This window comes from Pan troglodytes, chromosome 13, assembly GCF_028858775.2.
Source record: "Pan troglodytes isolate AG18354 chromosome 13, NHGRI_mPanTro3-v2.0_pri, whole genome shotgun sequence".
Taxonomy (NCBI): Eukaryota; Metazoa; Chordata; class Mammalia; order Primates; family Hominidae; genus Pan; species Pan troglodytes.
In genome coordinates this window covers 133,640,589-133,654,426 of record NC_072411.2, presented here as the reverse complement: position 1 = coordinate 133,654,426, position 13,838 = coordinate 133,640,589, and the positions used below count along the sequence as shown (strand labels likewise).

The 13,838-nt window shown below is 54.4% G+C and overlaps 2 protein-coding genes across 3 annotated transcripts; both read right to left on the bottom strand.

Moving 5' to 3' along the window:
• Positions 1-439: 439 nt before the first annotated feature.
• LOC129143436 (endogenous retrovirus group 3 member 1 Env polyprotein-like) lies at positions 440-5,462 on the bottom strand. The gene is given in 1 exon segment (XM_054680187.2): positions 440-5,462. A coding segment is annotated over 1 exon segment (1,548 nt). The 5' UTR covers positions 2,972-5,462; the 3' UTR covers positions 440-1,423.
• A 2,604-nt stretch (positions 5,463-8,066) lies between these two features.
• On the bottom strand, positions 8,067-13,571 carry B3GNT7 (UDP-GlcNAc:betaGal beta-1,3-N-acetylglucosaminyltransferase 7). Of its 2 annotated transcripts, XM_054680186.2 has the most exons (3): positions 13,413-13,571; positions 10,315-11,500; positions 8,067-9,089 (listed from the first exon to the last, which is right to left on the bottom strand). In XM_054680186.2, exons 1-3 carry the CDS (start codon positions 13,421-13,423, stop codon positions 8,964-8,966), a joined length of 1,323 nt encoding a protein of 440 aa, XP_054536161.1. In that variant the 5' UTR covers positions 13,424-13,571; the 3' UTR covers positions 8,067-8,963. The 2 variants fall into 2 exon arrangements, with proteins under 2 accessions (XP_054536161.1, XP_016806182.2); XM_016950693.4 differs by lacking the exon at positions 8,067-9,089 and having other exon boundaries at positions 10,199-11,500; positions 13,413-13,546.
• Positions 13,572-13,838: the final 267 nt, after the last annotated feature.

Below are 13,838 nucleotides of genomic sequence, written 5' to 3'. Positions count from 1 at the left end.
GCCTGTAGTCCCAGCTACTCGGGAGGCTGAGGGAGCAGAATGGTGTGAACCTGGGAGGCAGAGCTTGCAGTGAGCTGAGATCGCACCACTGCACTCCAGCCTGGGCGACAGAGTGAGACTCTGTCTCAAAAAAAAAAAAATTTTTTTTTTTTTGTAGAGACAGGGGTCTCTCTATGTCACCCAGGCTGGTCCCAAATTCCTGGGCTCAAGCCATCCTCCCACCTCAGCCTCCCAAAGTGTTGGGATTACAGGCGTGAGCCTGACCTTTAAAATTCTTAATACCTTTTTAAAACCAGGGTCCTGTAATTTCATTTTGCACTGGGCTCTGCAAATTATGCAGCCGGCTGGCCAAGAGAGAACTGTGGGAAGACCTGTGCTGAGGAGGGAGAAATAGCAGTGTAGCAGGATGAGTCGCAGACAAAACACCTCAGACACCAGATTAAAGAAGGAAGAGGTTTTTATTCGGCTGGGAGCATCGGCGGACTCGCGTCTTAAGAGCCGAGCTCCCCGAAAAAGAAACTCCTAGCCCTTTTAAGAGCTTACAACTCTAAGGGGTCCACGTGAAAGGGTCATAATAGATCAAGTAAGCGTGAGGAACGTGACTGGGGGCTACACACATCAGCTAACAGAACAAAAAATTTTACAGTGCTTTCTCACACAATGTCTGGGATTTACAGATAACACCAGTAGTTTTGGTCAGGGGTTAATATTATTATTATCATTCTAACCACCAGGGCCAGGTGGTGGCGCCAAGGTCGTCTAGCTATTTATCTTACTTCTGTTTCTTTCCAACTTTTTGCTCTCTCCCTTTTCTCCTGTCTTATAAACTAGGGAAAAGGGGAGGTTGGGGAGAAGCTGGGAAGGACAACAGGAGAAGTGTTAGTCTCATTCCCTATTTTCCCCCTTTGAGAATTTTCACTTTTTAGTGGGAGTTCTCACTCTCATCCTCACTTTTTGAGTCTCTTTGCGAGATAGAGCGATAGTGATTCATATAATTCACGTGTGCTGAAGTTTTCTGATGAACCAAAGTAGCAACAAAACCTTTTCTCATTTGAAAAAGCAAGGGTAATACACAGGGGAGCAGCAAGCAAGTTCTTATTACTAGCAATACACCTACAATGAGGGTTTTAAATCCTCCTATAGCTGGAAACCATTTTCCAAATAAAGACTCAGGATCAAACTCGTGCCAAACCTGTACAGGCGTATGTGCCAACTTTGTCATGTCCCTGACTATGTTTTCAACCACCTGTCCTTGATCATCTATTTGTAGGCAGCAATTGATTAAGTTAAATTTTCCACAAACTCCTCCTTCAACTGCCAGCAAGTAGTCCAAGGCCAGTCTATTCTGATAGATAGCATTCCTCATTTGGGTTTCCTGCCGAGCTAAAACAGTCAAAGCTCTGCCAGTTTCATTAGTAATTATTTATAAGACGGTCTGCAACCGTATGATCCGATTGAGCATGTAGATGGGGGTTTGGTATCCCCATGAGCTGTCTTGTACCCATGTGGCAGGCCCATAATATTGTATGATCCTTTCAGGGGGCCACTCATTATCTTTCCAGTTTCCTATAACTATGCCTCTCTTTTCTCGGGAGGTATAGACACGGAAACCTAGGAGCTCACCCGTTTTTATGGGTAATAAGAAAAAGGACAGCTTAATAGTGCCAATAACACAACTGCCTGCCCATTTATTAGGTAACTGAATGTAGGCTGTGTGCCCACATATCCGGTATAGTCCGGTGGGAGCCGTCCAGTCCTGATGAGATTCTGGATGAGCCCAGGCAGTTTTTAATTTAGAAAATTTACTAAATGGGTTCTTTTCAGTGTGGTTTAGGCCCCACCAAGTAATTGTCTTTGTTGTGCTGTTGTACAACTTCTGTCCTATACAATTAAGCTTTTCTACAGGGATGATAAAGTCTTTCCCTTCTCTAGCTATACAGTATTGTCCAATAATTGAGGATTTTAGGACCCAGAAGTTGCTAGCTTGGGCCTTCTGAACTGGAATTATATCAGGAGCTGGATCAGTAGGCACCAACTCTCGGGCTTCCCAAGGCCATCGGTCTCCGATAGTGGTTCCCCCGCATACATAACAGGAAGTAACATTAAGGGAAAGAGCTACATTTTCTGCTGATTGGAGAAACAAATTTTTTGTCTTTTTCGGAAGTTCTGGTGCTGGCAGATTCAGCTCCTCATAAAAGGTTTGAAACACTGGCTTGGGAGAGCGCTTGTGGACCTCCCCTCTAACTAAAATGGCAACTTGGGGGTTTATCCCTGTTCCATCGAGCACCAGGGTTACACGTTCTCCCTTTTTCCAACGGGGATCTAGGGGATCGGTAATTATTAGTTCTAGTGGGTTACAGTGACCGGCAGCACAGGAGGGGTTGGCGTCCCCCTTCTGAAGATGAACCAGGTCCTTTTTGTTCTTTTTCCAAGTAGCCCAAATAACACATGGCCAAAAGGCACAATTTTCACAAACCCCTGACTCATGACAAACATATTTATTTTCTACTCTGTAGCTCCTTTCCCAGTTAAGAGAACCACATCCTGTTCCTAGCTTGTTACTATTAATGGCTGCATAAGCATCAAATCTTAAAGTTACTTGTTTGGGGATTCCTTTTTCTTCTGTTCTAGTTATTATTTTACTTGTATCACCTAGGAAAAGGCCAGTTCCTAATCTTCTTTCAAAAACAGTGGTTACAGGGGGCTCAGATGGGTTATAACACACATCAGGTTGGTCATTTCCCGGGCTACATACCTTGTACTGAGTGGCATTATACAATCAAGTTTCTTTTAACGTGCCCATACATTCATAATAACTATAGAACAGAAAGATTGTTTTAATTGGCTGTCCTACGTCAGTGACCTGGTGAATACACTGGGAACAGTCCCCAGTTTGAGTAAGGTCAGTTGAAGCCCTTACTGTATAAGTCCAAAATGTAAGAAAAATGAATCCCACGATGAGCTTCCTCATGCTTTGGCCGTGCGTGGACCAGTCAGCTTCCGGGCGTGACTGGAGCAGGGCTTGTCATTTTCTTCAGGGTCACTCTGCAAGGGTCGTCTGGGCTTGGTCTTGCCTCCCAGGTTTCAGGCGTTGCAGGTTTTACACAGCTGTGGTGGATCCAGGCTGGGATTCCTTCTACCTTCACAGCGGTGGGAGTGCTCAGGACGACAGTCTGGGGTCCTTTCCACTGTGGGCACAAAGAGGCTATGTTCCAGTCCTTGGGGAGAAAGGGTGAACTGGGGAGAATAAGCTAACAGGGCATCTCTCATTTACCCAGGCTGAGATTGTTTGTGTAATTTTTCCTAAAGCCTGTAGCTGTCGCTGTAACTCAATTTCACCTCTCGGGGAGTGCCTGGAAGTCCCCGCAATAGGGGAGGGGGCTACAATATTTCATAAGGGGAATATCCTGTTCTTTTAGAAAGGGTACATCTAATATTAAATAATACCATAGGGAGAGCCTGTATCCATTTTAATCCTGTTTCCTGACATACTTTCCCTTAACTATTTTTGATAGTCCAATTCATCCACTCTACCCTTCCGGAACTCTGAGTCAGCACAGGAATTCCCGAAGCCCACCAAGGTGGAAGCTCGCTGGTGTCCTCTGCAATGCATAACTGCCACCTTGTGGGGTTTCCATACGGCTTCTAATAAGTGCAAGATTTCTTGTTGATATTTTATGTCCTTTCCCCCAGAGTTCAATAGGGCCTTTTCTTTATATGATGCTTCATGCACTTGAAGGGTTAAAAAGGCATACCGAGAGTCAGTGTAAATGTTTACAGTCTCACCTTCACTGAGTTCTAAGGCCCGAATGAAAGCAATGAGTTCAGCTTTCTGGGCTGAAGTGGCCTGGGGCAACGATCTGGCTTCAACAACAGTGTCCAGGGTTACCACTGCATACCCTGCACCTCTCTCTCCTTGGGGGTTGATGAAGCTGCCCCCATCCACGCATAGTTCCCAGTTTACTGATGCCCCAGGCTGGTCCTGGCGGTCAGGTCTGCTAGAGTAGACTGAGTCCAACACTTCTACACAGTCATGCTCGACAGGGCTCTCTGATACCAGAAGCAAGGTAGTGGGGTTCAGGGTGTTACAAACTTCAATGGTTATACGGGGATTTTCACAGAGCAAACTTTGGTACTTGGTGAGTCTAGCATTTGTTAGCCAATGATGTCCTTTAGTATTTATTAAAGTCACCATAGCTTGGGGGGCCTTTATGTTCAGGTTTTGCCCAAGAGTCAGCTTAACTGCTTCTTGTACTAGCAGGGCAGTTGCTGCCAAGGCCCTCAAACATGGGGGCCATCCTTTAGAAACCCCGTCTAGTTGTTTAGAGAGGTAGGCCACTGGCCTCGGCCAGGGCCCCACAGTTTGGGTTAAAACTCTAACTGCCATCTTTTCTCTCTCTGACACATACAATGTAAAAGGCTTTGTCAGATTGGGTAGCCCCAGGGCTGGGGCTGACATAAGTTTTTCCTTTAACTCACGAAAGGCTTGCTGTTGTTGGGATCCCCATTCAAAAAGTTCCCAGTCCCCCTACTTTGTGACCTCATACAAAGGCTTGGCTAATACTGCAAAGTTTGGGATCCACAGTCTGCAAAACCCCACAGCTCCTAAGAATTTTCTCACCTGCTTTCTGCTCTTAGGCTCCGGTAGAGTGCAAATGACCTGCTTTCTTTCTGATCCCAGGCTGCGCTCCCCCTGTCGGATAGTAAATCCCAAGTAACGTACCTGCGGTCGGCAGATCTGAGCTTTTTTCTTGGACACCTTATACCCACAGTCCTCCAGATGCCGGAGTAGAGCATCCGTTCCCTTGGCGCACCCGACTGCTGTGGGGTGTCCCAGCAAAAGGTCATCAACGTACTGGAGCAACACGCAGCCTAGGTTTCTGGTGGGACACTTCTGGAGGTCTCGAGCCAACGCCTCCCCGAAGATGGTGGGGGAGTTCTTGAACCCTTGAGGAAGCCAGGTCCAAGTGTACTGAGTAGTGACACCTGACTCCGGATCTTCCCACTGAAAGGCAAACAGCTTCTGGCTCTCAGGGGCTAATCTGATGCTAAAGAGAGCGTCTTTCAGGTCCAAGCAGGTGAAGCAGCTGTCCTCAGCTGGCAGCAACCCCAGCAATGTGTATGGGTTACGTACTGCTGGATGTAAAGTCACTGTAGCCTGATTAACCAAGCGCAAATCCTGTACCGGCCTGTAGTCCTTGGTCCCTGGCTTGGGAACAGGCAGGAGGGGAGTGTTCCATGGAGACTGACAAGGAACTATCATTCCAAAGGTTCTTAGGCACTTGAGAGGGACCTGAATACCTTCAAGAGCTTCTCTGGGGACCGGGTACTGTTTTTGCCTAACTGGCTGGGCCCCAGGCTTAACTTCTATAAGTATGGGGGCTTGGTTGACTGCCAACCCTGGAGGGTTGTCTTCCGCCCACACTCTTGGCCACCGCTTAGCCAGAGCTGGTCTTATCTCTTGGCCTGACTCAGTTAAGAAAAGTCTCCATTCCTCCTCTCAGGGGACCATAAGGGTCATAATGACTCCCGTTCCAGGTAACTTTAGCAGCAAAGAGCCATGCTCTGTAAAAGAGATACTGGCTCTCAGCTTGCAAAGCAAGTCCCTTCCCAACAAGGGCAAGGGACAGTCAGGCGTATATAAAAACTGATGAATCACTTTACGTCCTCCTACAGTACAAGTCCGGGGCAAGCAGAAAGCTTGTTTTGCTGAAATTCCCGTGGCTCTGATTATGTCAATAGTCTTTTTGGATAAGGGGGCGACCGGGGCGGTTACTACCGAATGTTCAGCACCAGTATCTACAAGAAAATCAATGTCTTTACCCCCAGCTGTCATCCTGGCCATAGGCTCTTTGGGGGCCCTTGAGCCCGGTCCCCCTCAGTCCAATAACTCTTCTGCCAGGTTGAGCAGGGCCCCTTCCTCCTTGTCTGGAGCCTCCTGCTCCAAGTCACCTTGTTTTCCTTTTAGCTGGGGGCATTTGTTCTTCCAATATCCTATTTCTTTACAACAAGCACACTGGTTACACTGCAAGCTCTGACAGCCAGGCTGAGTTTCTTTCCAGGGGCCCCCGTTCCCTTGCCTCTTTGAGGGGACCCCTCCGATTGCTGCAGCTAACAGGTCGGCGTTTCGCCGGGCCTGACGTTCATTCTCTCTGCGGTTTTCCTTATGGCTTACTGCATCCCTGTTTACAAACACCTGGTTAGCTATTTCTAATAACTGTGATGTGTTCATCCCTGCAAACCCATCCTGTTTCTGCAGTTTTCTCCCAATGTCTTCTGCGCTTTGACTAACTAAAGCCATGTTAATCATCCGCTGATTTTCAGGGCTAACGGGATCAAAGGGAGTATACATACGATAGCCCTCACACAGTCTCTGGTAGAATTGTGCTGGACTTTCTTCTTTTTCCCCGAATGACCTCAGAGACCTTGTTAACGTTTGTGGCCTTCTGGGCTCCCCTCTTTAATCCTTCCAAGACAGCTTCCCTGTCTCGGTTTAGCCTTTGCATATCCTCTCTTTCATTTGGATCCCACTGGGGGTCAGTTCCTGGTAACTGGGTCCTTACATACTCTTGGGGGTTTTGGTAATCAGCCGGTGCATGTTCCTGTACCCACTTAGTTGCTGCTTGGAGCACTCTCTGCCTTTCATCTGTGTTAAAGAGGAACATGAGCAACTGGTGGCAATCAGCTCAAGTGGGGTTATGGGTCTGGATAATAGTTTGGAGCAAATCAATTAGAGCTTGTGGTTTTTCAGTATAGGACAGGGTATTGTTTTTCCAATTGAGAAGGTTGGCAGAGGTGAAGGGCTGGTACACAAAAACACGCTTCTCCACCACGTGACCATCCTCCTCTATCCCAGTATACCGCTGCTCTCTCAGGGGCATTTGTATCCCAGTTTTGGGTCTTAAATGAGCTGCCAAGGGAGGGGTTTCTCCCGAGGCTTCACCTCCTCTCTTGTCTACTCTGGGTGGCCTAGGGATATGTTTGTCTTACGGAGGCACAAGCACTGTGGGCTCAAAAGTAGGGAGCCTCTCTGCCTGGTAAGGGGAGGGCAGCACTGGGATCACTGGTGCCATCTCCTGCAATGGATCTTCTGATGTTGGGTCGAACAGAACTTCAGGAGTTGATTTCCCTCGGTGGGTAGAGCGGGATCCTTCCTTGGCTATCTGTCCCTTTCCTACTAGCGCTGCTGCTGCCTGCCCTCTTAGCCACTGTGGGGGGTCTAGCACCAGCTGTAGTAACCAAGTGTCTATGTATGGGAACTGGTCTGAGTGTCCTGACTTACCAGTTACCTTGTGCCATACCTTAGAAACAAGGGACCTGTCCAGGCTTCCTTCTGATGGCCAACCCACTTCTAATGTTGGCCGATCTATTTCACACAAAATTGTTTCCCTGGTGTCATAGTAACCCCATAGTCTCCGTTAAATCCCTTCTTAAAACTTTTCAACATAGTTCCTAGCGGAGTAGGCTTACCTTGTGTCTGACCCGTGTTTCCTTGAGACAAAACACCAAGCTCACACCGCACGCACACACAGAACAAAGAATGGGTAAAAAGGGCACACACACTTTCAGTTTACACCAAACCAGAATGAAAACCAAACCCAGAGTATCCAGAAATCCAAGCCAGGTCAAAACCAAAACCAAAGTATCAAGCAATTCAAGTCAAGTCAAAAACAAAAACCAAAGTGCCGGTACAGGCACACCGTGGGTGATCAGGACATGCTTCCACTCAAATGGAGTGGGCAAGTTCCCAAGACCAGTCTTACCAAGTTTCAGATGTCCGGACTCCAAGTGCCCGTTCCTTCAGCCACTGCGCTGATCCTCCACGGGGGCCTGCCACACACTGCTCTGACGAGGTGTTCCACCCGTCAAGAGCATTGCCTACCCGGGAGTGCTCTCAGGATCCGCGTCGCTCAAGCCGGCCACAGTCCCCCGCAGGGATGCTCCACAGGGCAGGCCTAAGCCGCCTAAGGGGCCGCCTCGACCGTCCGTCAATTACCTCGCTTCCCGATCAGGGAACCAAGAAATGTAGCAGGATGAGTCCCAGACAAAACTCCTCAGACACCGGATTAAAGAAGGAAGAGGTTTTTATTCGGCCGGGAGCATCGGTGGACTCGCGTCTTAAGAGCCGAGCTCCCCGAAAAAGAAACTCCTAGCCCTTTTAAGAGCTTACAACTCTAAGGGGTCCACGTAAAAGGGTCATAATAGATCAAGTAAGCGTGAGGAACGTGACTAGGGGCTACACACATCAGCTAATAGAACAAAAAGTTTTACAGTGCTTTCTCACACAATGTCTGGGATTTACAGATAACACCAGTCGTTTTGGTCAGGGGTTAATATTATTATTATCATTTTAACCACCAGGGCCAGGTGGTGGCGCCAAGGTCGTCTAGCTATTTATCTTACTTCTGTTTCTTTCCAACTTTTTGCTCTCTCCCTTTTCTCCTGTCTTATAAACTAGGGAAAAGGGGAGGTTGGGGAGAAGCTGGGAAGGACAACAGGAGAAGTGGTGGTCTCATTCCATAGCAGCAGCGCTGTCCCCTTTTCCTTCCTGGGCATCTGAACCCCCTGGGATTCCCCTGAGCTGGGTGCAGGCACGGAGCTGCTGGCTGGCTTGCTCATACTGTTGCCTGAGTGACTCTTCTCCTGGGGGTAGCTCCCTCCCCACCCTGGAGGTCAGCAGCTTGGGCCAAGGTCCCTGGCACAGGGCCATAAGCTATTTCAGTGCTTTCAGGCTGCCTGGAAGGGACGTCAGGGAGCCCACCGGCCTCTGTACGGCCGACCTAATCCCACCCACTGAAACATTAGCCTCGGGGCCAACTCTGGCCTCACCCTTGGCAGGGACAGGAAGGCACTGGCTCACGCTTGAGCCACAGCTCGGCTGTCCACCAGGGCACAGTCAAGGGCTGGGTGCATTGCTAGCTCCCAGGTTTTTCTGTTGCCGTACTCCCATTCCCACTTTAATCCTAGCACTCAGCCCCGTCTAAATCCCTTCCAGAAGTCCTTGTGCACCCACCAGCCAAGAACAAGGAACAAGCTGTGTCTTCAGAAATCTCTGGCAACCTTGGCCCCAGACAGGCTCTCTGATGCAGCTGGGAACAGGAAGTTTCACACCAAAAAAAAAAAAAAAAAAAAAAAAGTCCCATTTTATTGAGAAAATAGTGTCAATCCCTCCATCTTTCCTAGGTGACTCTCGCTGAGGTAGGAGGTGGCAACCTTCTGCACCCACCCCCACAGCTGATCCATCCCTTCACGGGGGCAGATGCTGGTCTGCTAGGCCCTGGAGAAGCAGGGTGCGGTGGGGCAGGGCTCTGGAGGGGGCTGGGCTGTGAGGGGCCTGGGGGTGCTGAGGGCAGGCAGCTGGAATGAGGGGAGGGAAGGGAGGAGGGCCAGGGAGGACACCGCCCCCTCCTGAAGCCTGGAGCCTTCTCCCTCCAAATTCTTCATAAATAAAACTTCACAGTAATAGAGGAATGTCCACTTCCAGGGCCAAACCGGCTGCTTTCCAGCCAGGGAGCCAGGCCTGGGGGTGTGGGGGCTGCGGGAGGGAATTGCCTGGGGCGGGGGTCAGCAGCTCTGGGACTTCGAGGGGCCAGGAGCGCTGCTCTTCTGCCCTGTGTCGGGGTGGGGTAAGGCTGCAGCCCCAGGGAGATTCTGAGGGGCGCTGAGGTAGTCAGAGCGGTCGCCCTTCCAGACCTTACAGGACACAGCCGGGAGTGGAGGCCCTGTGGCAGAGGCGGCCCGTCTCCAGGCAGGCCTGGGGCTGCGGAGAGCCTGCTGGGCCCTCTCTCCCAGGAGACCGGGGCGTGGACTGGGGGGTGCCTGTGAGCCTGCACAGGGTTGAGTTTCTCCTGCCAGGGCCGCCCGGCCTCTGGGGAGACTGAGGCATTTCACAGAAGACTCTTCCCTGTGAAGACGAGGGGCGGCCACAGACCCATCAGGCCAGGCCTAGCCCAGGTACCTGAGCACAGCGTTCCTCCAGAGGTCACCAGGACCTCCCACCACATCTGAGGGGGCAGCAACGGACCCAGGTCAGGAGGGCTGCCAGGGCCTGGCACCTCGCTCCTCAGAGAGGGCCTCCAGACTGGGCAGCTCCAACCGTTCCTGGGCCTCAGTTTCCTAGAATTATCCACACAGGGAGGTCCCTTTCTGGCTACCTGCACCCCACCACACCCAGTGGCACGTAGGCCTCAACCCTCCACCTCCCCTTGGGGACCAAAGGCTAGGCCTGGGCACTGTGGCTCCAGCCCCAATACCATGGGGGCTCAGGAGCAAGTGCCCTGGCCTCTCCTAGTAGCCCGGCTGGGGTCAGAGCACCTGGAGCTTGCGGGAGCAGGTGAGATTGCTGTGCACCAGCCCCCACATGGCGAGCAGCTCAGGGGGCAGCAGCTTGTGCACCACGAGCATGGCGCGGAAAAAGCACGGCTCCTTGTTCATGCGGCTGTTGCGGTTCCGGGAGATGCCGAAAGTCTTGAAGCCCTCGTGGGCCGTGGGCTGCACGCCCAGCACCTCCAGGCACATGCCCAGAAAGACGTCATCGATCGGGTAGAGCTCCAGGGTGTCGCAGGCATGGTGCAGGCGCCGGGCCAGGCTGCCGGCCATGAGGAAGCCACCGCCGCCTGCATACGGCGGATAGCTGGCCTTGCTGTACAGGGCCCCCGGGATGTAGTATTTGTTGTCTTTCCTGCGAATGGGCCGAGCGTGCTGCAGGACATCGCCCACGAACAGGTTTTCCTGTGGCTGCCGGTCAGCCAGAAATTCTAGCAGGTTGGTGGGGTTGACGAAGACGTCATCGTCGCCTTTGAAAATGAAGGGGACGTGGGGGCAGTAGATGTCCAGCCACTTGAGGAAGTGGATCTCCTTGAGGGTCAGGTTGAAGAAGGTGTCGAGAAAGTCCCACTGCAGGATGTCGCCGTAGAGGCGGTCTTCGTAGGCCAGCAGCTGCTGGTAGTGCAGGCGCTCCTCCTGCTTGGAGGCCGTGCCCAGCAGGAAGAGGGTGCGCACAGCGCCTCGGCCCCCACCCGCGGACTGCCGCTCGCGGCCCCAGGTCTGGCGGATGGCCTCGCGGCGGTCGTGCTGCGTAATGACCGACTTGACAACCACCAGCAGGTAGACATCACCCCTGCACTTCTCCGGGTGGTTCAGCAGCATGGGGAAGTAGCGGCAGTGGCGGTAGAAGAGAAACTGCCGGAACTGCGGCTCCAAGACCTGGAACCAGGGCTGGTGGGTCAAGTTGATATTGGCTGAGCAGTTAGTGGTGGTCACGTCCCAGGCCTGGGGCCCCTGAGAGGCCATGGGCATGGGCGCAGCCACATCTTTTGGGTTCTTCCAGAAGTTGTTGGGGTTCACCAGCTGTCCATTTGGCTTCTGGGCCTTCTGTGGCTCCAGGGTGGGTGGCGGAGGCTCCTGCAGAAACTGACCAGGGGTGAGACTGCGTTGGAACACCGTCACGGCCACGAGCAGGGCCAGGGCCAGGCACAGACTCCGGTAGACGGTTTTCTTCCTGTGGGGGAGAGCGGACAGTACAGAGGAGAGAGAAAAGATGAGCCCAGGGCTCTCCTGGCGCCCCCCTTGGGAGGCTGGGTGGTCCCAGACGGGCAAGTGGACCTGGGCACAGGCTCAGTCCCGGAGTCCCTAAGCTGTCAGGGTAGGGTCCCGCTTCCTCTCCCACCCTGCCCTTTCTTTCTCCCACCCTGCCCTCTCCTCAAGGAGCACTGTGGAATCAGGCCCTGACGCTTACAAGCTGAATGAGTGGTTTACAACCACTCTGAGCCACGATTTCTTCTTCCCCCAAATGGGGCTAAAACACAGGATTGGAGTGCCATATAAAGTACCAGGCAGTGGGTGCACAGTTAGGGGAATGCTGTCACCTTAACAGGAGGGCCTCAGGTGGAAACCTCTGCCCTGTTCCCCATGCCTGGAACCCCAATGCCTTTCATTTCCCTGTGGTGTACCTACCCACAGCAGTAGGTATTGGTATCATTAGGTGACTCAGAGCCAGAGTCATTGAGAGGGCACCCTCTGACCCTCTGTGCCGCCCGGGAGCTCCATCACATGTGGGGCACATTGGAGAGTGGCTCGAGCTTGGGACCTGAGGAAGACTGGCCCTCCTCCCCCTTCTCCAGTCTGTCTCACCCAACAAAGAGCAGCCCTCATGGTTGATGGAGGCCCAAGGATGCAGTGAGCACCTCTAGCATGGCACTGCCCCTCACCCCTACCTTAACATCCCCAGTTCATAACACCCCATTAGAAGACATGAGGCTACAGCTCTACTCCCTGGGAGGGGGCACATTTGCAGCTCCAGCCCTTGAGGGACCCTTCTTGCCCAGAGACCCCCCCACCCCAACCCCGGTCCACACCCATTTCAGAAGCAGAAATTAGAGCTCTCTGCCAGGAGTGCTGGTCGTCCCAAGCCCTGGGGCCTGAGCCCCTGTCCTGAAGGACCTCCTCTCTTCATCTCACCCTCCGGGGGCTGCCAGGACACCTGCCCCACCCTCCCCAGTGGAGACCTGGGGGCTGAGAGCTCTGGGGACAGCAGAGTGGCCTTCCAGGGCCAGCCTAGCAGAGAGATGGCGCTGACCTCCAAGGGGGAGGAGCAGGGTGCCAGGAGAGACAGGCAGCCCGTGGAGACGCCAGGGTTGCCCTGAGGGCTGGTCCGGTTGCAGGTCCAGGCCCCAGGGTGAATGCAGGCTGAGCCCCATAGAGCGACATTTTCCCCATAGGGTCCCCAGGTTGCTGGGGCATGTGGTTGGAGGAAGACAGGGGCACCTTAGGTGCAGGCTGGGGGGTGTGACCCAAGGTCCAGCTCTCCGGGGAGGAAACGGAGGGCTCCGGATCCGGCCCTGCCAGCCCTAGGGGTTCCAGGGAAGCCGCCCACCGAGGCCGGGACGGGGGAGGTCGGGGGGTGCACCGGGAAGGCGGCGAAGCCCTGGGCTGCGGGCGCTCCACCTGCCGGGTCCGCTCCATTCGTAGGGAAAGCCCGGGAGGGGCGGAGAGGGGCCGGGCGGGCGGCGGTCCGAGGTCCCGCGGAAGGAAGCCCCGAGAGGAGGAGAGTGGCCCGGGCGCAGGGGGCCCTCAAGGGTCTGGAAGGGCGAGGGGACCCAGCTGCCGGCAAGACCTGGGGTCCCAGCCGCCGGGGTCCTGGAGCGGTGTCCAGGGCCGCGGGGCCGGGGAGCTGAGCGCGGCGCCCCAAGACCCCTCGACGCCCCCCACGGGTCCGGGGCCGCGTACCGCGAACATCTCCCGCCGCCGCCGCCGCGCCCGCCCATCCGCCCCCGGGAAACTGAGGCCGGCGCGGCGCGCGCGGGGGCATCTCCCATCCCGGGAGTCCCGGCGCCCGTCTGTGGCCACGGAGGAGGGGGAGCCCCGGGCCCACGCCCCCGCCCAGGCCCCCGACGGCCCCCCGCCCCACTCACCACAGCGACATGGCGGCCCGGGCCGGAGCGGCGGAGGGGCGAGCGGCTCGCAGCTCTGGGCGCCACGGCTCGGGCCGGCGGGACGGCGGGCGGGTGGGGACGGAGGCCGGGCCGCGCCCCCGCCGCGACTTTCCTCTTCCCGGCCGCGGGAGGAGGGGCCGGCAGGGGCGGTGGCCCAGGTGCCTTAACCCCTTCGGCGCCCCGGGCCCGCCCCGCCGCCGCCTGGCGGGGACCACCCCATTTCTCCGAGACGGCCCCTAGGCTCCCCAAGCGCGCCTAGTAGACAGTGCATGGCCGAGGCGGGGCTTCGGAGCCCACGGGGGTCACCTCCAATCCCGGGGACGCCTGTCCCTGGCGGAGCCTCCCGGGGCGGGGGGAGGGCGGTCGCCGGTCCCTCCTGTACTTGTGCGAAACCTGAACACCCAG

Bases quoted from the DNA above. Each gene is read 5' to 3' on its own strand.
- B3GNT7 (XM_054680186.2), bottom strand. The intron at 9,090-10,314 runs GTGCTCTGACCC...TCCTGTTCCCAG, and splicing joins CCTGCTCCCGCAAGCTCCAG to CTGCATCAGAGAGCCTGTCT.